Source organism: Mus musculus, chromosome 6 (assembly GCF_000001635.26).
Source record: "Mus musculus strain C57BL/6J chromosome 6, GRCm38.p6 C57BL/6J".
Taxonomy (NCBI): Eukaryota; Metazoa; Chordata; class Mammalia; order Rodentia; family Muridae; genus Mus; species Mus musculus.
Window position 1 is genome coordinate 139,883,960 of NC_000072.6, and position 24,252 is coordinate 139,908,211.

At 41.5% G+C, this 24,252-nt stretch overlaps 1 protein-coding gene across 2 annotated transcripts in view; it reads left to right on the forward strand.

Annotated features, from left to right (window-relative positions):
* Pik3c2g (phosphatidylinositol-4-phosphate 3-kinase catalytic subunit type 2 gamma) overlaps window positions 1–24,252 on the forward strand; it is a gene marked incomplete in the record, with an annotated part of 355,213 nt that overhangs the window by 269,888 nt on the left and 61,073 nt on the right. For both annotated transcript variants that reach the window (NM_207683.3, NM_011084.2), the window contains 3 exon segments: window positions 12,107–12,296; window positions 12,769–12,890; window positions 16,317–16,425. In NM_207683.3, coding sequence (NP_997566.2) covers window positions 12,107–12,296; window positions 12,769–12,890; window positions 16,317–16,425 — 421 coding nt within the window.

Sequence of the window (24,252 nt, forward strand, 5' to 3'; positions counted from 1 at the left end):
TTGCTTTTTCACTCTTTAAAAATATCCTCAACTCAGGAGGATAAGGCAGGAGGAATACCATAAATTCAAAGTGAGCTTGGTTTTTATAGTTCTAGGTGAGCATGGTCTACAATGAAAGATCTGTCTCAAGAAAAGCAAAAACTAAAACTATAATCCCCTTTTAATAAACTATTTTGTATTTTCTAAAAACAAAATCATAAATATCAATCATTGACTACGGCCAGTCATTCACTTCAGGGCATAAACAGTACAGCTCCTGGGTTTCAGGATTCGGGAGATCTCGAGTTGTCTCAGCTCATGGGTAGAGGCACTCAGGAAGGCTCACAGCCTAACCTTGGGAAGAGTAGGACCCACAGTACGAATCCTGCAGGTCCTAGAAGCTCAAAGAAACTCCATGGATGATATAACAGAAGTTTATTCCTCTAATCTAGCTGTGTCCTATTAATTTCATGCAGAATGAGTGGACCTGGATAGCACCCAAATAGCACCCTGAACCAGGGTATCCCTTCAGGGGTGGATTTTAGTGGAACGTACATCCTAGTGTGACAGACAGTTGGCCTGACATGGAAGCTGAGCATGGTAGAGACTGGGGGATAGCTTGGGGAGGTGCAGAGGAAGTAAAAGAGGGGAGTGTGTGGCTAGACTGCAGAGCCCATGTTTGAGATGATACATTGACATTGGCTGGGTAATTATGGAACAGCTGTTGAGTAGTCCTTCTTACCACACAGGTATTTAGGGACTGAAGTAAAGAAAGCTCTGTGAGGCCCTGGCCAGAGAAAAACTGTAGACAGACTACAGGAGCATGGACATGACCTTGAGTGTTAATGATCTCAATGCTGATGCAGGGCCTCTGTCCATTTCAAAGGGACATACCCACGTATAGGCAGTAGATCCAAGCCAGCAGCCTCACGGTAGTGGGCTTATCCTACAGATCCGATGCTCTGTCTCTGCCAGGGCAAGTGCACATTACAGATGCTCTTCTTTGCTAGTTGAATTTTCTTCTACAACTTTGTACGAAGCAGGTTTCGACTTGTTCTCCACTGCAGGATTAGGCAGCATCTAGTTACACAAAATAGAAAGCACCATCCTGTGCTTAGTACCACCTCTCCTCCCCCATGCTCTGAACGTCTCTGTCAAAACTCATTCAACCCCTTCTATTACTCCCAATTCAAAGTTTCCCAGGATAGAATCATTTTCATGATATAAAATAGAGTTGTCCCTATATTTGTCAACTTTACTCATATATAAAACATAAATTTTTGGAGGGGGCATGTGATCTGACTTTCAATCTTACTTAACCTTGAGACTCTAGGCGACTAATATATCATCCTTGAAACCTTGTTTTTCGGCACTCACTAATCTTTCCTCCCATGATTCTACAGGATAAGCTACTTTTTACATTCTACATATTGCTCAATTATATACCGTATTGCATCATTCCATCTTAACTAATACTTTGCTTGCTTACATCAACCCCCCTCGAGTAAATCAGGAGAGGAGGCAGACTACAACTTTCCAATTTCTATGGCTGTCATAACATAAAACATCTCTATTTGAGGTAAAGTGCAATTGCAACACCCAGCTACACTAACGACACAGAAGACATTTAATAGCTAACACCTAAGGTAGTGCTTCTTATCTGCCAGGCCCTGTTGGAAGTGCTTTTCTTAACCTCATTATCATAAAAATCCCCGTGAAGTGGTAAAACTTCTAACCTCATATTTAAATTAGTAAAGCAAAATCCAAGAGAAAAGAGACAAATTTCAAGAGACATAGCCAACAGGAGGCACAGCCAGGGGATGGGTAGAGATGAGGTCCTGGAATGTAGAAGACCAGATTCCTGGTTGTCTGGAGGGTCAAGATCAACTCTTCTACAGCAGGTTCTTGGGTACCTGTAACTCCATAAACCAGGTCGTGGTTTAGTCAAGATGTCCTGCAGCTGTGCGTACACAGGGATCCTCACATCTGACATCCTTGAAACTCAGCAGAAGATGGACACCCCTCTCCAAAAGCAGCACCTGGATCTCCTACTGAACGCTCCTTGGAGATGTTTGTGCCGAGTCTGCTGTCATTGCTGCCTTAAAAGTTCCTGCAGGAGTCCTCAGAAGTGGCTTCCCAGCGGTCATTACCATCCTGTCTCGTTTTTGGCCCATTCCCTGTTTACCTCTAAGGAAATCTCCAAGATTCCTTCTTAACCCTCAAGAGTCACTCTGGCTTTCTAATCATCGTAAGGTTTTATTTCCACACCTTTATAATTTTAGATCTGATTTGTCTACTCATGTCTTCTTCGAGTCTTTTGGTCAGGATCAATATCTCAAGGACATTTCCTGCTCCGCATTCCATCGGACACACAAGAAAGAAATGGATAGAGAAGACTAAGACAGTGGGATCATTTCTGCTTGTGATTCCTCACAACACCAAACTAGTTCTTATAATCTATGATCTGTTATTTGTGCATATTGAATTTTTAAAATATAGATTACTTTTTTAAACCCTTAAGCAACGAATAGAATAGGTTTTCGAAGGTCAATTATAAGTGATAATGAAACTTAAGCAGAGCATTTAGGATTTTAATTAAAAAGGTTATAAATTATGTGTACTTTTTTTACAACTCTTTGAGTACCTAAAAGATTCTTCTTTGTCCAGAATTTCCCAAAGATATTCAAGTCCCTTATACAACAACATGGTATACATATATTACCTACAGCGTCCTCCTAATTTCCTCAGTCTCTAGACTTATTTAAATTAACGCAATGGACATAGTATATAATCTCTCCTGTATTACTCAGAAACTTATGGTAAGAGGAGGTATGTATGGCTATGTTCCATACAGACTAAATTATTTTCACAAAATTTTTAGATCATGGTAAGTTGGACTTGTAGGTATGGAGGTCATAGATAGAGAAATTTGAGTGTACATTTTTGTAGAAGCTGTATTTCCTCTTTAAATGTGTTCTCTAACGTCACAGAGATTTTAGAACTTAAAAAGGAAATTCTTATTCACTGAAAAAGAAGCAAGTTCTGTATGAACCTATCATAGATATCTGGTGCCTCAGTGAAGGTCATTAAATCTAGCACACACACATGCACACACACACACAGTTTTATTAATTATATATTGTGTTTGAGACACATACATATAGTATCTATCCTTACATTATTTTATTCTCTTCCTTTGTTCTGGGATTATCAAAGCATTGTGCTGCTGCTGATTCTGAAGTAATTACTAAGTTACAGATAAAAATAACACAAGAGGATCCACCTACTCACTGTCACCAAGATCACAGCAGGGGCTTGTGAGTGAGGGCTGAGCCATGGGAAAAGTGCTGCTGTGGTCACCCTGAGTTCCCACATGCTTCCTACATTGTTAGCATCAGGAGGCTCCCCACTCAACCCTGCCTGAGGCTTGAAAGACAGAACTGGCTCCTTCTATCCTTCTATCCTGCTACTGAGCAACACAGATAGCTTCCCTACCCCTGGGTGTGTGCTCTCTGATTACAAGTAGCAGAGGATGTTGCCTGCTGAGAGGCACTGAATATTAATGTGTAATTAATGATATAGAGGGGGAAAGGAAGAATAAAAGTGGCTTGCTGGCCAGGAGGGTTTTTTCACATCACTGCCAAGGCGCTTTCTTCCCTAACTCCCTTCTACAACTTCTTGAGGCTGATTATAGATGAGTGAAAGAAATTATGAAAGTATCATGACTCAGGCTCCTGCAAATTGATGCTTTCATGGAATATCCCTGTGAGACCCACTGATAGGAAGCAAGAGAAACCACCCATGAAAATCCTGTCCACACGGTTTATTTCAGAAGTTTCAATCACTCTCAGCCCTCTGGTTAACGGTCCTTAGAAACATACAACCTTCTCCAGATAGATCTGGATAGAAATGACCGTCCACTTCCCACTGTCCACCTCGGACCTTCCGCCTCTGACTGTCCGCCTCCTCTCCCACATCTAGACGGTGCTTTTCACACCATCCACTTCCCACTTTTCACACCATCCACTTCCCTTTCCAGAAGTTAGAGGAGAAGCTGTCCATAGAAACCCAGACATCCTTTTGGCCTGCTATAGATTCGATGATTCAGACACCATACAGTCTACCATTTCTCAGTGAAAAGCTAACTTGAATCAATGCAAAACTGGTCTCAACTGGAAACAGCCTGCGTTGTTTATCTTGTCCCACTCTCAATGTCCTGGTGTTCTCTAGTATAAGTCCTAGAGGCATCTGATTCCCTTACCTACTTTGTCATTACTGGGTGGGCTCCTTCATATGAGTTTCTGTAGAGCTTGTTGCCTGTCCTAAAGAATGGGCATCTTTGTCAAAGAACAGCCCAGAGACTTTTTTCTAAACTCTGTCCTTTGGAGAACAGCCTCAGGAAGGACCACTGTGTAGAAGAAATGTGGTGAAGCAGTAAAGATGATGTTGAAGAAAATGCAAATGCTGGCCACCTCTAACAAGGATGTACTTGAACTTACACATTAAACACAGCAGCCACAGTCCCCTGAGCTGTGACTGAAGACACAATGCAGGGAACCCTGTGTCCCCTCTGTGATGGTTTGTATATGCTCAGTCCAGGGAGTGGCACTATTAGAAGGTATGGTCCTGCTGGAGTAGGTGTGTCACTGTGGGTATGGGCTTTAAGACCCTCATCCTAGCTATCTAGAAGCCAGTCTTCTGCCAGCAGCCTTCAGATGAAGATGTAGAACTCTAAGCTCCTCCGGTACCAGGCCTGCCTGGATGTTGCCATGTTACCACCTTGATGATAATGGACTGAACCTCTGAACCTGTAAGTCAGCCCAATTAAATGTTGTCCTTATAAGGGTTGTCTTGGTCATGGTGTCTGTTCACAGTAGGAAACCCTAACTAAGACACCCTCTTTCTCGCTATAAATCTTATGGCCAAATAGCAAGCCAAGACTCCATGGCCAAATACATCCAAACATAGTCCCATGCCTTTGTAATGCTTTTCTCTCCAGAACTGACCAGAAGAGCATTGTATGATATAGATTCCTGGGTTACTTTATCACTACATTGAATTTTTATTTGAAGTCTTATGAATTCCCATTGTGTGAACTGGTTTACTCCACAAATGAGTGGCAGCATCTTCATTTTCTTCGCTTAACTGCTGACACCTACAGAGTTGGGAACTCGCAAGGAACAAACAGAACTTGGATAGAATAATAACCAAGTCATATAACTTTTCTTAAACCCAGAAAACAAATTCAAAGCCTCAGAATTTCTTCTCTCATTGTAAAAGGCCTTCATATTTTTTTCCATCTAATTATAACTCAAGGCATACCAATTTTCTGAGTTGTTGTTTACTTTTCTGGTTTGTTTTTTTACCTGCCAATAGAACAGCTTTTATTATGTGTGTTCTGCCTACTGAGTGCCAGCCACACTCAATATGATGTGCGAGAGCTTAGTTCCTGCTCTAGATTTCTGCAATAGGAATATCTCTGACAATCTTCCCTAATTTGCCTGAGTATCAAGTCAGGATAAACTTAGCTTTTCCTGCAGGAGACCAAGGTGACTAATGGTTACTGAAGAGAAAAAAATCAGTCTTCTTCAGGAGTAAGTCCTGGTAGATTATACAATTCCAAGCAGTCAGCCCTAAACACCTACCTATAAGCAACACCGATACTGATAAACTCCGTACAATGTGTGTGTGTGTGTGTGTGTGTGTGTGTGTGTCTGCATGTATGTGTGTGTGTATATATATATATATATATATATATATGATGTAGTTGAATGTATGTCATAAGAATAAGTAAAGAATACAAGGCCATGAACTTGGAAAGGAATGGGGCTTTGGGGGAAAGAATTAGAATGAGGTGAGTGACAAACATGGAGCTAACTCATATATGAAAATCTCAAAGAAATAAAATTAAAAGATTTTTAAATTAAGTTCTAAATGACAGAAGGGAAGTAAGAAGTAAGAGCAGAAGGAAGAGGAAGACCAGAGACAGAGAGACAGAGAGACAGAGAGAGAGAGAGAGAGAGGAGGAGGAGGAGGAGGAGGAGGAGGAGGAGGAGGAGGAGCCAGCTGCAGCAGCTGCTGCCCTAGCTCCTCCAATCCTTTCGTGACAGCATTCTTACAGGACCTGAGTTTGCCAAGATTCAGATTCCACCAGACTAACAATTTTCACAGTCGATTCCCCATGTTCCTTCCTGTATGTATGTGTCTGCCTTTTGGACTCACAGGCAATCATTTCCTTACTTATATGGTAGTATGGGGGGTGCGCACTAACATACCACTCCCAATGATTTGTATTACCCCCTCTTTGTTTGATCCCTGCAAAACGCCACGCTTTAATCACCAAATGTACTCCAAAGATGCAAGACCTTGGGCTCCTAAAGCCCTTAGGATGATGTTAAGCTTGTGAGCACAGCCAGTGAGCTCAGCAGTGAAGAGAGCTGATTTTTATTTAACAGATGCGTCTTGCAGGGGACAACTGTGTCAGATGATATGGAAAAGAATCCTGTGTGTAGATCCCACTGTCCTGACTATGTCAGACAAATCTAAATGCCCTTTAGCCTCCGTGTCTCCAGATTAGCGTACAAAGCATTGTAAGAGAAGTATCCACACACTCACAGCCGTGCTTTCTCGGCTGTGCAGGCAACCTGTCAAGCCCGTGGGAACTAACGTGGCATGCCCTACTTAATTCAGAGGCTAAAACACAAAGCATAACATTTTGGTTGCATTTACACACAAATACATTGCATATGTGTGAAGCCCATTATCAAGAGTTCTCCTTGCAACATCTTAATGTTGAAGTTTCAAAGCTCAACATGGTCCAAGCAAACAGAGAGTTGAAGCAGGAGGATGAATAAATAGGTTGAGGCCAGCCTGAGCCGTGGCAAGATATCTTGTCAATAAAATGCACAGAATGGTGTCTTTTATTGTGCACGTGGGATGCATTCGCAAAGATTATTTGTTAAATTCACGTTTTAATTTCTGTGTCTTTGTGTGTTTGCCTGATTGTATGTGTATGTACCGTGTGTGTACAGATGCCAAAAGACGGTGTCAGATCCCCTAAACTATAGCTGCAAACTGTTGGGAATAATCTGGTTTGTTTTCTGGAAACAAACCCAGGTCCTCTGCAAAATTAGCCCTCTCACTTAACTGCTGTTCCTATCGAATACATTTTTAAATAGCACACTTTGTTTAAAATATGTGCTTGAATATTTTGACACATAAATGTGTAATAAAATGGGAATTGTGTGATGGCACACTTTATAAACAGCAGCATAAAAAGTGCCAGCCCAATATTTCCATGGCAGATTGAATGCTGGATTATTGCTTTTCCTCATTAAATAAAGACAGTGTGACAATGCCGCACCCCTTGGTCATCCCCCCTGAGCTGTTGAGTGACTCAGAAACCTGGACAGTCAAAACCCCAACATAAAAACAAAAGCAGCCCACTGTGCTCATTACATGGGGCAGAATCCCTGCACCGAAGTGGAGTCTCCAGTTTAAATGAAGGGCAAATGTGTTCTTGGTGAGTTTGAGTCATGTGTAACTTTCCTGTATATAAACGATAAAATTGCAATGTCAATAGAAACATAAAGTCTTCATAGACAATTTTTGGAAAATATTTCCCTGAGAGTATTAAGTAAACTGGCCCAGAAAACATATATTCTGTCAGGCCACTGAAGCATAAAAACAATTTAAACTGAGAAAATAAATATGTTCATGTAGAAATTCGTGTAGGGTTGCTTAAGGCGCTTACCCATCACTTCGGTTCACACCCTGAAGGTGAAACGCCCCAGTTGTCAGTCTGGCTTATATGAAGTGAAAGGTTTCCCTCATATATGTAAATATGAATTCAGAATTATGCTATTTGCACTGGGAGGTGGTAACTCAATTAGTAAAGTACTTTCATCTAAGCATGAGGCCCTGTGTTCCTAACCACATCATCTATGTCAAATCTGGGTGTGATGGTGTGCATTTGAAGTCCCAGCACACGGGGGTAGAGCTGAAAGATCATATGGGTCTGCTGGCAAGCTAGGCTAGCCAAGGCAGAGAGCAATTGCAGAAGATATCTAGTGCTGGTCTCTGACCCTCACAGACACAGCTATGCATACACACATGCATGTAAACCATATGTATAATACATTATAGTACACACACACACACACACATATGTCATGCACACGTAAAATATAATATTTTATTATGAGAGAGATTTCTATTGTTGCTGAAGTTACTGTGATGATCAGAGCTAGAGAATCGGACCTACGCTCACACATATTCCAAGGCCCCTTCAAACGGTGGTTGTTTCTGAGGAGAAACAATTAAACCATTCATATGTAGCATTAGATGAAATCACACATTTGCTGTGAACTAGAAAACAGAGGATGTATATTTTAAGTTCAAACGTATTGGATATAAATTTGAATATAAATACTTATAATTCAAGTCTTCTAGAGGCTGAGGAAAGAGGACCTCAAGTTTGAGGCCAGTTCAGGTTGCCCCCAAATGAACGCAACAACCAAACAAAGACAACAATCAAAAAAAAAAAAAAAACCAACCAGGATCTAAACCTGAAGACACTTTGTAATTATTGATCCCTTCAGGTAGCAGGGAACACCTGTTAAATGTATTTTTATGCCTACAGGCTATTTCTGAGTAGAAATCAAAGGCTGAACGTCGTTCAGGCTTTACCACACCAGGGAATTCCACACTAAACCCAGTAGATTATTTTCCTTGGTAAGACAAACTTGAAAGTGTTTTTTTACCCTTATAGAAAATTCATAAACAAAGCGAGGACTTCAGAATCAGGGAACTAGGAACAGGACTCTGCAGTTACAGCTTCCTAGATTACATTATTATTTTTTTTTTTGTAACATCGAACAGTCATTGGATTTCGGTTTATCCACAGAGGAAACAATTTTACTGTCGTTCTAGAGGATGAGAGGCCCATCACGAGGCATTTGGCGAAGTGCTTGCCAAAAGATGTAGACTTCCTAAGGGTAAAGCTCTGATTGGCTCCAGCACCCCAGCAGCCGTGTGCTCCAATGCGAGGTATAACAGACCTCATAGGCTGGAATCCTACTTCTGTCCAGTCAAACTCCATGTTGGATGATACTTAATGGTGACATGTGTGGTTATGAGTGACAGTCTGCCTCAAAACCACAGGGCAAGGGACTGATATCTGAATGGTTAAGAGCCATTGCTGCCCTTCCAGAGGACACCAAGGTCAGTTTCCAGGACTCGCTACTTCAAAGTCCAGCTCCAGGTGATCTGGCGCCCTCTTCTGTACTCCAAGGGAACCTGCATACATGAGGCGCACACACATTAAAAACAAATGCTCACAGGGGCCCCATTTTGGCTAAGATTTTTAACTCTTGAAGGAATGTGAGCAGAGAGAGCGTTTCTACAGGTGGGACTTTGCAAAGTGAGCGCATGAGACCATGATATGGATGGTTCGTGGTCACTGTTTTGTGAGGTCTGAGAGCACGGCACATCAAAGGGCTCAGTAAGCACTTGCGGATGGATGAACTGATGAAGCAATGGAAAATGCCTATGAATAATAACCGGTAACATAGTCATACTGTTACTATTATTTTCCTGTCTTTTGAGTTGGCACTCTGCACAACAGCACATATTGGTGGATTTATAGGTTCCAAGAGCATCATCAAAAATCATGAACAACGTGGAAAAGAGTAATCGGGATAAAAGCTGCATTTATATGATTTTAGCAAATTTTAACATTGGCTTAGGTCTAATCATGAGAGGATTTGAAACTTATTCGGAAGGAACAAGAGGCTAGAAAAAGATAAATGGGTCTGAAGTTTTCTAAAGTTAGGGGAAATTATTAAACATGGTTGGAATACATTGTTACCATTGCGGTCCTGGTGGATCGGTTGTGAAGGGGGTGTTGTATGATAATGTTGATGCATGCCAGCCCACAGATTTCATGCTTGAATATATCTATTCATCTTACAAAATATTAGCAAGCTCATAATAAAAGGAAATGGAGATAAATATCGTACTTCTGATAGCGATAATTTATAAGCATTCAAGGCCAAGAGGGACCCTCTTCAGTGATGACGGGGAAGCTCGGTGGTCGTGTTCTCCCAGTTGGATTGGGCAACAATTAAAACAATCCCAAGGGATTAACGAGAAAGTAATTCCAGGTAAGAGTTCAGACGAATAATTACAAAATAAATATTCAAACTCGGCTACTAAGCAATTAAACTAAAGGCCGAGTTATCACCTCCATTGAGAGGGGAAATTTAATAAAATCTAGAAGCAATTAGAAACTTGTATGGAGTAGAAAGGAATGTCATTCATACACAGTTTAAAAGCCTACAGTGCTTGCACACACACAAAATAAACATAAAAAGCAAATCTTTAAAAGCAATGCCACCAGAATCTGGGAAACATAACAGGAACAATGGACCTGCCGCTCGGCCCCTGTATTAATGGAACTACAAGGTTAATACTGTCAATCATACAAGGAAGGAGAGAGCAAAGCCACAGACACTACCAAACTTCAATGCTGCTCTTAAAGTGGATAAATAAAAGCCATCATAAAATAAAGTATGAAAGTTTTATGTCGAGAGATAATCGAGTTATTAGAATGCCAACTTTCTTCAGTACTAAAGGATACGCTTTCAAGCGCAGACACCAAAATCAAAACGATCAAAACAGAAGAAACACTACAGGGTGAAAAGTAGCTAGTTTAAAGTACGTAAGCGTGGACTGCATTGCTGCCGAGTGTGATTTTCTAAGACAAGTTGTAGAGGGATAAAAGTACAGAGAGATGAAATAAAAGTCAACCATGGGTGTTGAGCCACAGTTTTCAAAGTTCTTTATGAAGAAGAGGAGGGAAGGGGCATGTGTGTCATGTGTAGCCTTTGCCATTATGTGACGTCATCTACAGAGTTCGTGTTGGACAACGAAGCACAGGCATTGCCGAAATTAACCTCACCGTTGTCTTAGTTGGTGACTTTGTGTTGGACTGCATGTGGGCTACAGGTTGCACATTGCCAGGCTGGAGCTTTGAACTTTCCTCACTTTCTAGGTTTACTGGACACATATAGATATGTCATATAATTGGGAGCTACAGTTGATCTGTTTTAAAATCATAGTCTCTAAAGATAGAAAACAAAATACATTTTATTGATTCCTTTTATTTACTTATTTTGTATGTGTCGAGTCTCACTGTGCGTGTGTGTCTCTGTCTCCTTCACTGTGTGTGTCTTTTTTCTCTGTGTATCTTGCTCTCCCCTTTCTCCCCTTCCCTGCTTCTCCCTCCTCTTTTCCCCAGATATGTGATACGTATCTTTTACAGATATGTGACACTGTCTGCCCAGTCTTTCCCTCTCTGTCTCTGTCTCCGTCTCCGTCTCTGTCTGTCCCCGTCCTCTCCCTCTCTTCATCTCTCCCTCCTTCCCTCCCTCCGTCTCTCCCTCCCTCTCTCCCTCTCTCCATCTCTCCCTCCCTCCCTCCCCCTCTCCCTCTCTCCCCCTCCCTCCCCCTATCTCCCCCTCTCTCCTCCTCCTCCTCCCCTTCCCTCTCTCCCTCCCTCTCCTCCCTCTCCGTCTCTCTGTCTCTGTCCATCTCTCTGTCTTTGTCTGTCTGCCTGTGTCTCTCTCTGTCTCTCTCCTCTCTCTTTTTCTCTTTCTCTCTCTCAGTGTGTGTGTGTGTGTGTGTGTGTGTGTGTGTGTATACAAATTTCTGTGCTCGCAGCCAGCACTCATGCAACAATCAGAGGACCACCAGCACACACTACAGGAGTAGGATTTTTTTCTTTCCCAGGGGTCAAACTTGGGTTGTCAGGCTCAACAGCAAGCAATGCTGAGCTCACAGGCCTCAAACAAAATTCTAAAACTTGTCAGGATATAGTGATGCAATTATAGCCTTCTATCTCAACAAGAAAATACATTCTACATTCCCTAACAATTTCCAGATGTGAACTTAACATTTAGGAATAAATATTTAGTAGCTAGGTCTTGTATGTGTACATTATCATATCACACATGCACGCACACACACACACACACACACACATCTGGCAAACATAAGGCCCAATGATAAACAAAGCCATGGGGTTGAGGGAGGATTTCTCACTTTCTTTTCCTTTTCTTTTATCTAGGAAGATAAAGGAAAGTCTGGAGTGTTTCCCAGTGAAATTGAATAACCTGATCCACACACTTGCACAGATGCCAGCCTTAAGCCTTGCCAAACCTGCCCCTCAGACTCTTCTCCAGGAATCCTGCATCCTGAATAAGACCAGGACAATTCAGAGAGTCACAATTTTAGGGTTCAGCAAGACACACAGCAACGTAAGTCTAAACCTGTCTGTGCCACCAGCTCTGCTACATATACTTTTTAAAGCATGACGTTTTTAACTATGCAAATTGAAAAATCAGTTACAACTGAAGAAGTGCCATTAAGGAGATGTTTTAAGAAAAAAAAAATCATAACAACCGGAGTGATTAGTGGAGAACCATGAGAGGGAACAGTTCCTACCCTATGGTAGAATATAAATCAAGACCTAATTAAAGTGTCTGCAAGAAAGGACAGCAGAAATTAGGCACTGTTGCCAGAACATAAAATTATGGCACCCCCGTACATCTTATTTATATTAATCATGACATTACAAATGATTGTATCCTTCAGCTTCCATGATATTTTTAAGAAAGTTCCCGTCTTTTTAAATTTACCTAAAAGTTAGTTTTAGGATCAAGGGCAAGTTTTATTTCCATCTTTTTTTTTTTTTTTTTTTTTTTTTTTTTTTTGCCTGTTTATCTGCAGCTGTACCTGATGGAGGTGACATGCAGTGACAATAGGAGAAGCCTGACCAAGAAGTCCTTCGAGCAGTTTTACAGACTTCACAGCCAAATGCAGAAGCAGTTCTCCTCCTTGGCTCTCCCAGAGTAAGGCATTGTCCCCTCACCTTATTGGGCCTTCAGAGCTTGCCCTTGAGCAAAGGGGGAAATGATGGCTAAGAGGTTTCCTGGTTGGGAGCGATACACAGTGTCTAATGCAGAGAGGCTCTCCCAGCAGCACCTGAGCAAGGTGCCCTTTGTACACAAAGCAGAACAAAGTTGCCAATTTTCTTTTCTGCTTCCAGCCATTGATTGTTTTAGATGGTAAAAAAAATCAGAGCCTCTTTCACTTTTCATTCCTTATTGGGGAAAATTGTTTTATATCCTTCTTTTAGAATTTAATCCTCTCAGTTGTTTTCTATAAAAATGGAACTGGAATCGAAAGTCAGAGCTAAATCAATCAGCATGCCTGCTTTTTTGCTGATAACTGAAATTTAAAAGCCCATATGTAAACACACATATATACACAGGAAGAAGGAGGGCAATTGAGGAAACAATAATGTAAGTTGATTTCTTCATATTTCACCTCTGCTGTTTTCAAGCCTGGGTCTTCTTAACCATTAATTACTAAACTTGCATTGTCTAAATGTTATTTATTTCATTTTAAAGGCATTACTGTGGTCATTCTGTTACAATGGAAAAGATTAAACTTAACTATAGATATGATCAGAACAGCTACTGTTGAAATTATTTGGAATACTTGTTAGTCAAAATGAGGCAAGTTTAAATTATCAATTTCAGGGTACAAAAATATTGTACCTTAACCTTGAAATGGTGAGTTCCCCAGAAATCATGATATTGGCCGTCAGATAAACCAAATTTTGGGTTTTCTTTCATCTGCACCAGGATATTTGTAAAGTGAACCATCCTTTAACACTGTTAGCAGTTAATTAAGACCTGGCACGCTTTGACGTATGGATTTTTATTTGTTCTTTGGTTGAGTCAGCTTCAAAGCATAAATATAAGGTGTCAATGAGTGAAGGATGTCACAGAATATTGAAAAGGCATGTTTGCTGAGGTCATAGACATTCTGAAACTCAAATGTTTTCAGTACCTGGAAGACAAGACATTAGACAGCAGGTCAAGGCACATGAGAGGACAATTCATTAATTCTGGAAACTTCTATACAAAGGCTTTGAATTTTTAAAAATAGAATCAGAAGAAAAGAAAAAAAAAAAGACCAAAAAGAAATGTTCAAACTCCTGCTGCAAAGTTCAATGTCTAGGGTTGTTATCATCTCCACTAATAGTCACGGAACAGTGTGCATCAAATAACAGTATAACTTAACCTCCACTAAAGGCCATCTTCTCTAGCCTCTAGGAGAACTTCAGGAGTGTGGGCACCTCTCTCCACCTGCCTCTTCTTAATCCCAGTCTTAGTTAGGATTCTGTCCTGCACACCAGTGCTGCCTGGCACTGAAGCTAAATTGATATTCAAACCATTTCAGGAACTCACTGAGGGAGGGACATTTGGCCTTGTGTGCCCTGAGCAGCTCCTCTGGGCTGTCACTCCCACAGGGTCCGAGACTGAAGATCATACATATGGATGAAGAAGAGGGCAAGGTTTCCTCTGACTGCTACATTTGCTTCGAGAAGCCCTAAGATACTTCTGTGAATCCCATCTGAAGGGGAAAAAAATTCAGAAAGTCATTGTCAGGAAGAAAGAGATTCTAATTACTCATAGTCTGCAATAGAGGTCTTCCAACTGGGCCATTAGTATTTCTGGTACCTTCCAAGAGTACACAGGCACGGAGATTCCAAGAGAATGGATGACTTTCAGTAAACTCGGCTGCTGGAGGAGGCGAGGCTCCTTTCCCTCTTCCCACACTTTTTGATGTTTTCCTCCTAGCCTCAGAACTCTGTTGTGTACTGTCCCAGGATGTGAAAACCACCCAGGACCAAAAGAAAACAAAACAAAACCACTGAGAAGATTAATTCCCTAGAAATCAGAAAAACTATATTTTTTAAATCAGCATTTAAAAACAAACAAATCAGGGCTGGAGAGATGGCTCAGCAGTTAAGAACACCGACTCTTCTTCCCAAGGTCCTGAGTTCAATTCTCAGCAACCACATGATGGCTCACAACCATCTGCAATGGGGTCTGGTGCCCTCTTCTGGTGTGTCTGATGACAGCTATAGTGTATTCATATACATAAAATAAATAAATCTTTAAAAAAAATGAAACAAGTTGGGTTTTCTTTTGCTTGTTTTCTCCTGAACAAAAATGCGAGAGAATACAATGTCAGTGTCAGATAAAATAGTGTAAGGATACTTTTCAATTACTGACTTCAGTTTGAAACGTGGTACGTGAGTTTTGAATGGATTAACCGGCACTAGTATAAGCCTCATTCCTCGAGTCTGTGCACGTATTTATACCTAGAACTTTAAAGCACCACAAAAACTGAAATTGCTTTACTACCCGCCAATATGGACGTTGTACACGCAGATGTCTAACTTATATCTAACACTACCTGAAGCCATGTAATTGCCAAGAACATTTTCAAAACTGCCACCATATGTATGTGTGTGATAATGTACTACAGATATTTTATATTTTATATTAATTGTATGTTGGTACTAATTTCATAACTAGGTCCAGATTTTTTTTAAAAACTTTAATTCTTAGATTGATAAACTATTTTAATATATTGAATGTTACTTATTTACTAGGTAATAATTTAGCTGTATCGATCACCCATGCTGCACTTCCGCCATCTTTTTAGGAAGTAGCAGGGAACATCCTGGTGAAAAGTCGCCACTGCTTCTGTGTCTGCTGGAGAAGATTCACGAGCCTCCTCGTTTCTCCCTCCAGGAAGCAACCTAAGCAGGTCTTTATCTGCACCAAATGGCAGACATATAAAAGGAAGCAACAGTAAACTGCTGAAAACATGCAATTAGGTAGGAAAAAAATATTACCAAATGGGACCACCAACGTCAGGTCATCCCAGCAAGCTGATCAGAAGCGCAACCCAAGACGCTCTTCAGATGGATCACGGAGAAGCCTCCTGCTCAGACTCTTGAGGACAGTGCGCCTGTGATTAACATGACTGAGGCCAGATGGAAGCAGATGCTACTCGACGAAATGTCTAATTTATTTCATGCAATAATGTCTGTCAAGGGTCCAGAAGAAACAACAGTCAGAACTCTTTGAAAAACTATAAATCATTAATTTCATAAACTATGTATTAGCCCCTACATGTACTGAGAGGAAACATTTGTGGTCCGCTATAAATACAGTAATAAAGATCATATTAAATTAATTTAATGCTAAATTAAATTAGTGTTGATGATTAAAATAGTAGAAATGATCACAACCATGCCTTTGATATGGCCAGGATTAACCATATATACCATTAACCTGGTATTTTCTAATGTTTCAACTGGCCGTCCACTGGTACAGCAGGTGACTTTGTTACCAGCCAAAGGAGGATGATTTTCATAATTTTCACACTGACACTTCTCTCTTTTAAAATAGATTTCCTCACTGGTGGCATCTACCTTTCACAGACTCAGATCACAAGAGAATCAGAGATCTGAGTCACTACGTGGAACAGGTGCTACGCGGATCTTATGAAGTTGCAAACGTATGTTACTGTTTGTTTGTTTGTTTGTTTGTTTTTTTCTTTCTACTTTTACTCAAAGGCCAAGTCATTATTATATTATTGTTACCGAAATCAGTTTTAAATGTATCAGCATTCTGTACTTCCTTCACTCAATACTCATGTGTCTAACATATCTGAAGTCCAGGAAATGTGGTCCAAAGCCCCAGCTTCACATTGCCTAGATGTGCACCACTGTACGCATAGCACTAGATGCGTTCCTTGAACTAAATGAACCACAACATGCTTGAATGTTCTAGAATCTCAGACACATGGTTTTCTTCCAGCTTTAATATAAAAAGTATATATTGGGGGACTGACAGTACCTGTGATGGTTTGAATAGGTTTGGCCCCCATAGATCCATGTGTTTCTATGCTTGGCCAAAGGCAGTAGCACTATTAGGTGGTGTTGATGTGGCCCTGTTGGAGGAAGTGCATCATTGTGTAGGTTGGCTTAGAGGTCTCTTATGCTCAAGCTCTGCCCAGTGTGGAATCAGAGCATCCTTCTGATTGATTGCCAGGGGAAGAGAGTCTCCTTGGTGCCTGAGGATCAAGATGTAGAACTCTGGGCTCCTCCAGTGTCATGTCTGCCTGCATACTGCCATGATGATAATGGACAAAACCTCTGAAACCATAAGCCAGCCCCAATTAAATGTTTGCCTTTTTAAGAGTTACCTTGGTCATGGTGTCCCTTCACAGCATAGAACCCCAACTAAGACAGTGTCTTTCAGGTATTTGACTTGGGGTGGGATGTAACAGGATTGTTCTAGGGACTTGGACTTCGTAGAAACAGCCACGTAAGGAAGATCAGGGAGAAGGAAAACCATGTTACTCAACTAGGTTCCCACTGAGACTGTGACCAAACACAATACACAAGGCTTCTCTAAACAACATGAATCTATTTTCTTTCATCTCTGGAACTCAGAAATTTGAGTATAGGAGTCTAGGGACTAAATGGTCACAACATTAGGGAGGTTGAGAGCCAATGACCTAGGAGATCTCTTCCTGCAATACAATGGCCTATGGAGAACTCAGTTCCTGCCCTCACACCTCCTTGCCTGGCTCTTACTGTCCTTTTACCTCCACTGGAAGGATGCTAGTCATTACACTGGGCAAACCTGGGCTATGCAGGACAACCTTACCACCTCAAAGTCTTCAATACATTTTATTTGCAAAGACTCTCTTGCTGTGTAAACTAATCTTATATAAATAAGACCATGAACATCTACTAGGGGTGGGGAATACTATCCTACTGGTACTAAGGATATGTGGGAGAGTATACAGATTCAATTCTTTTGGATCTTAATATGGAGAAGAGAGAACCAGAGAGGGGAAACGTTTCAGGTGAATTGGTATTTTCGGTAACAAGACATATGCATCTGCTGTGACAAAATGTTTCCTGGGGAAATGCAACATATGTGTCTAATCATCCCGATAGGAAGCTATCACAACAGACAGAAGTATGAGTGCCACCAAAGTCCAACGTGGTGAACCATGGGATTCACTGGGGTCCCTTACAAGGAGTATGGATGAGAGGTCACTTACAGGAATGTAGGTGAGAGGTCATTCACAGGAATTTGGGTGAGAGGTCACTTACAGGAATATAGGTGAGAGGTCACTTCAAGGAGCAGAAATAACTCCAAGACAGCTGCATCACCAAGCCCACCTCAACATGAGTGGCAGGTCCCAAACCTGGGAACCTGGAGCACACTGCCCAGCCTGCAGGCAGCTCAACACGTTGGAGAGTGTCCTTACCAGGCACCTCGGTTGACCTAAATCTCTTCAGACCTCTTGGCTGGTTTCTGCTTCTTCCTGGTTCTCTGCTCTCCAGAGTCTTTACTGCAGCTCAGCTTCCTTCCAGAGGACTCTCAGCTTTTGCTGCCTACTGCAGCAGGGAGGGACGAGTGAACCCCAATCACTTCCAAGGAGTTCCTGAAGCTTTTCAGAGTAGTTCACCATCCCATTTTAAGAGATTCCTGAAGGATGGAACATTTTTATCTTTGGGGGTAAGGGTGGGCATTACACACAGCATCTTCTATCTGTAACAAGGCCTTCCTTTTAAAAAAGCATGGTAATCATACAGTCAAGTCATTTTGATTGGAGCTGCTATGCTCCAACATTTTCCTTGCAACACTTTGTCTTTTCTGTTGTAATCATAATCACAAGTAGCACACAAATGGATTTTGTTTTATATATATATATATATATATATATATATATATATATATATTATGCAGTCTTTGCCTTTTAGTTAGAATGCTTAATTATTTCGATCTGTGGTTTATTTTGGAACAATAACAATAACCTTAGGGTAAAGAATACTTGGTCTCTTGGATGCTTTAAGGATGGAGATCATTTATAGAGTGGTTTTGTTTTGTTTTGTTTTGTTTTGTTTTGTTTTGTTTTGTTTTGTTTTGTTTTTCGAGACAGAGTTTCTCTGGATAGCCCTGGCTGTCCTGGAACTCACTTTGTAGACCAGGCTGGCTTCAAACTCAGAAATCCACCTGCCTCTGCCTCCTGAGTGCTGGGATTAAAGGCGTGCGCCACCACACCCGGCTATAGAGTCTTTTAAGTGAAATCACTTACCTTAAAGAGCTTGAATGTCACCAGTGTGAGCCCATGTGAAATAATAATTAGACTAATCAGCAGTCAGCAAGCCTTTCTCAAGACACAAGGTCCCATTATATGACCTCCATTGGCTTCAAATCAAAGAACTCCTGCCTCTACCTCTATCTCCTAAGGGCTGGGTTTACAGGCTTGTGCCACCATGTTTCCTAACAAGGCACCATTTTCTATGAGAGAAACTTTATCTCTGACATTCAATATGCTAACGAATAAAGACAGCCTGTGCTGATTGCTCTGTGAGGACAGAGCAGGAGCACGCTCAGGCTTGCTGAATAGAGGAAGCAGAACACCGATCCTCAGCCCCACCCCCTGTGGGCACTGTCAGAGAGCAACCTTCCTCGTCTTCCTTCTCACATGGACATGACCAGTCATGTGGCTCCCAATGTTTCAGGTACCCAGGTGCCCTAGTTTGTGACTGATTCTCAGATGAGGTTAGACTGTTGTGTTGCTCTGATATGGTAAAGCTGGTAGACTCAGCTGTGCATGCCATTCTGTAACAAAAGATAAGTGTCCCAACACTAAAGAGTTCAACTTAAGTCCAATCCAGTTAGGGAGTGTGGCTTTCAAGTCACTACTAAAGACCAGACAGTAATTATTAAATAAAGGTCACAAAATGTTACTCTGGACAGTGAGAATGGTAGGAAGCAAGCAAGAGGGCCTCATTTTGTTTTGTTTTGTTTTCTCCTGCTGAGAAAGGTAAGCATCTAATGGTCATATTCTTTTTTTTATTATTATTACATATTTTCCTCAATTGCATTTCCAATGCTATCCCAAAAGTCCCCCATACCTTCTCCCCCACTCCCCTACCCACGCATTCCCATTTTTTTTTTTTTTTTTTTTTTTTTTTTGGCCCTGGCATTCCCCTGTACTGGGGCATATACAGTTTGCGTGTCCAATGGGCCTCTGTTTCCAGTGATGTCCGACTAGGCCATCTTTTGATACATATGCAGCTAGAGTCAAGAGCTACGGGGTACTGGTTAGTTCATAATGTTGTTCCACCTATAGGGTTGCAGATCCCTTTAGCTCCTTGGGTACTTTCTCTAGCTCCTCCATTGGGAGCCCTGTGATCCATCCAATAGCTGACTGTGAGCATCCACTTCTGTGTTTGCTAGGCCCCGGCATAGTCTCACAAGAGACAGCTACATCTGGGTCCTTTCGATAAAATCTTGCTAGTGTATGCAATGGTGTCAGCGTTTGGAAGCTGATTATGGGGTGGATCCCTGGATATGGCAGTCTCTACATGGTCCATCCTTTCGTCTCAGCTCCAAACTTTGTCTCTGTAACTCCTTCCATGGGTGTTTTGTTCCCACTTCTAAGGAGGGGCATAGTGTCCACACTTCAGTCTTCATTTTTCTTGAGTTTCATGTGTTTAGCAAATTGTATCTTATATCTTGGGTATCCTAGGTTTTGGGCTAATATCCACTTATCAGTGAGTACATATTGTGTGAGTTCCTTTGTGAATGTATTACCTCACTCAGGATGATTCCCTCCAGGTCCATCCATTTGCCTAGAAATTTCATAAATTCATTCTTTTTAATAGCTGAGTAGTACTCCATTGTGTAGATGTACCACATTTTCTGTATCCATTCCTCTGTTGAGGGACATCTGGGTTCTTTCCAGCTTCTGGCTATTATAAATAAGGCTGCTATGAACATAGTGGAGCATGTGTCCTTCTTACCGGTTGGGACATCTTCTGGATATATGCCCAGGAGAGGTATTGCGGGATCCTCCAGTAGTACTATGTCCAATTTTCTGAGGAAACGCCAGACTGATTTCCAGAGTGGTTGTACAAGCCTGCAATCCCACCAACAATGGAGGAGTGTTCCTCTTTCTTCACATCCTCGCCAGCATCTGCTGTCATAATGGTCATATTCTTATAGGCTCCTCAGTTCTTCCCTCACATCTAGACAGCTTCTAACACATCAATGTTCACTAAATATTTTAAATCTATAAATGAACAGCAACACTGTCATTATCGATATAGCAGCCTATACTATCTCTGTTGTCCTTCAAGACCTAAAAGACGGACACCTTAATCCCATTGGAGAGTGTTTGATGATGACCTCTAGGCTTCCTTTCTTGATTACTGGCCAGTTGTGTTCTAATCAACTCATGCTTCCGAAATAGGTCATTTGTTTCTACACATTTTATGTGCAAACATCCATACGTATAGGGGATAACATTCCAACATTTGCAGAAAACAAAAAAATAGGACAAAAACCCTTGGAGCTGATGGATGGAAAAACTGAAGGACGATGATAATGTCAGCAGGAGGAAGAAGCAAAATATAAAATATCTGGAAACTATGTAAAACACTATGAAAACAAGACCATAGGAAAGGAAGCGTTGTCAACATAAGACAATAAGCAGGACCTAGAAGGAAGGCTGAGCAGCTAAGAGTGTGCACTGCTCTCTCAGGGGACTCCAGTCCCCAGGAGCTACAGCAGGGTCCCACAGTCTTCTGAAAGTGCAGCTCCAAGGAGCCAACACCTTCTGGATTCCATGAGGACCTGCACTTACAGGCATATATATCCATACACAGGAACGTGCATGCACACATAAGTTTAGTAACTGTTAAAAAGAGAATACTCATGTATTCAGTTTTCCCGTCCTTACTTTTTCTTACAGTATATTTTAGTTTCTGACTCAGTCAATGGGTAGCAGGAAATGAATGACAGACCCTTCTGCCCTGTAAGAGCAAGGCTGCGTATTTCTTCACATTGGTGCCCTGTGGTTTTTGCATCTCAAAGGACAGAGTAGAATGCTGAGGTCTTTATGTCCCCTACTGACTCACACTCTCAGACGCTCATGTCCCTGTGCTTGTGCTTCGGGCCAGGGTGGCGAGTGGGGAAGGAAAGGTGGGAGCATTCTTACCTTTGCATGCAACCACGCAGCTCACACTAAAGCTGATTGGATAGAAAGTGAGTCTTGATGAGTTCAAAATACTCAGTAGCTGCTGAAATCAGACTGGGCCTTTGTAGACAAAGGCAGGTATGAAGACACTTCTGCCTTCTGCCTATGGTGTCATGGGGGCAAGTATTGAGATCTGTCTGTATTCAACAGTAAGTTGTTAGTTCTATAAAACCTTCCATGATGGGTTAATACACAGAAGTATGAGCAGAGGGCTAACCTGAGAGAAGGCAAGGAAGCTGGACCTGATGGGGAGGACATGGGCTTCCATTTTACTGTGTGTTGCTATGAATCCTTACTGGTTAGCACTGAGGGAAAGGAAAGCTCTTTAAGTGTTAGATGTCACATCTTATTTTCAAATTAAAGCCTGAGATTAAAATGGGTGAAAAACACAGGGAAGGAAAAGGAGGAGGGGTTGGCCTCCTCAAGCTTGACATACAGTGAAATCAAAGATACTAACTATATATGGTGTTGGGTGCTGTTGTTGTCACAAAGACCTTTGAAAATTCATACGTTCTCCATACTTGGAACTTGAGTGTCATTCCAGGGACAGTTCTGTGATGGAGCCATAATGATGTCATCAAGTACTGATCAGAGAGGTCTAGGGAGATGGTTCAGTCTCTAAAGTGCTTGCTGACCAAGAAAGGAACCAGGGTTCAGGTCCCCGGTTCAGGCCCCTGACATCCACATAAAGTCAGGACTGGTATGCATGTGCAACCTCAGTAAGAGAGGCTAGTCCTGTCTGAGTCCTGGAGCACCTCAAATCGAATCTCTGAGCTCCATGTTCAGTGAGAGACCCTGACTCAAGAAATTAGGTGGAACGGGATTGAGGGAGGTTCTTGACATCAGCCTTTGCCCCCCCCACACACACACACGCACACACACACACATACACACACATACACACACACATACACACACATATACACACACACACACATATACACACACACATACACACGCACACACACATACACACACACACACATATACACACATACACACACACATACACACACACATACACACTCACACACACACGTACACGCACAGTAGCAGAATACCATTACTAGCCAGTCTGGCCTCAGACCCCAGATTCTCTAGGCTGCACATCATGAGCAATTGTTAGTGATCTCTATATGTTTATGCAGCTCTGTATGTTTATAGAAACTCCAGACAGTCTCTTTTTTTATCTATTGTTATGGCAAAAACAATTAACAACAGCTACTTAAGGGAAGAGGGGCTTACTTGGTTCCCAGCCTGAGGGTGAAGTTCACCATGGTGAAATGCATGGTTCTAGCTCTGAGTTGGGGGGAAGACAGCAGGAGCCTGAGGCAGCTGGTTACACTGCACCCACAGTCCAGAAGGAGAGAGTCATGGATCTCACGCTCATCTCTCCTAATCCCTTTCACTCAGTCTGGGGCCTCAGCCCGTGGGAGAGCGTCATGGACACTTAGCATGGATCTTCCCATCTGTGTCAAATCTCTCTGAAAGCATCCACACTGACAGGTGCAGAGGTATGTCTTCTAACTGATCCTCAGGCCCATCAAGTAAGCAACCAAGATTAATCACCACAGTTCCCTAGATCCGTTTATGTTTGAGAAAGGAAATTTAATTTCAAGATTAAATAGAACACAAGTGACCTAAAAGTTACACCAGTATTTCTAACACAAGTCATATGACTTCAATGTTTTTCAGTCTGTATTACTGATTGGCTCCCTTTCCTTGTGTGAATGGAGAAAGCTGCTTTTAAGATATTGAACATTAAGATTTATAAAATATTGTAAAACTTCTAAAATTTATAAAATCACTTATTTTTTATTATATTAAGTGACATAAGCAGGTTAGAGGAAATTTCTGGGATCATGAGTCTTTTTCCTCTGTAATAAAAGAAGAGACATGAAGGGACTGTTTGTTCTCAGGACTCCTGGACACAACAGTATTTATCTTTGATCCTAGCAGAAGCTTTCCAGAAACACTGTTTTATACAGTTGCTTGTCATGTGACAGCACAGGAAAATTAAAGATAATCCCTTTATGCATGCATGCTAAAATATGTGCTCAGTTTTAGTTATATGCTAAATTTGCAGCTCCTTCAAAATACATTGTATCACTATGCATAACTATGTAGAATTTTTTTACTTGCCAATTGCATACACAGATATAATACATTTTGATCTTTTCCTGACCCATTACCCTCTTATCCAACTCTCTTCAACTAAAATCTTTCTCATGCCCTGTAAGTCCTTCTCCTACGTTTTGGCCACTAATTTTAATT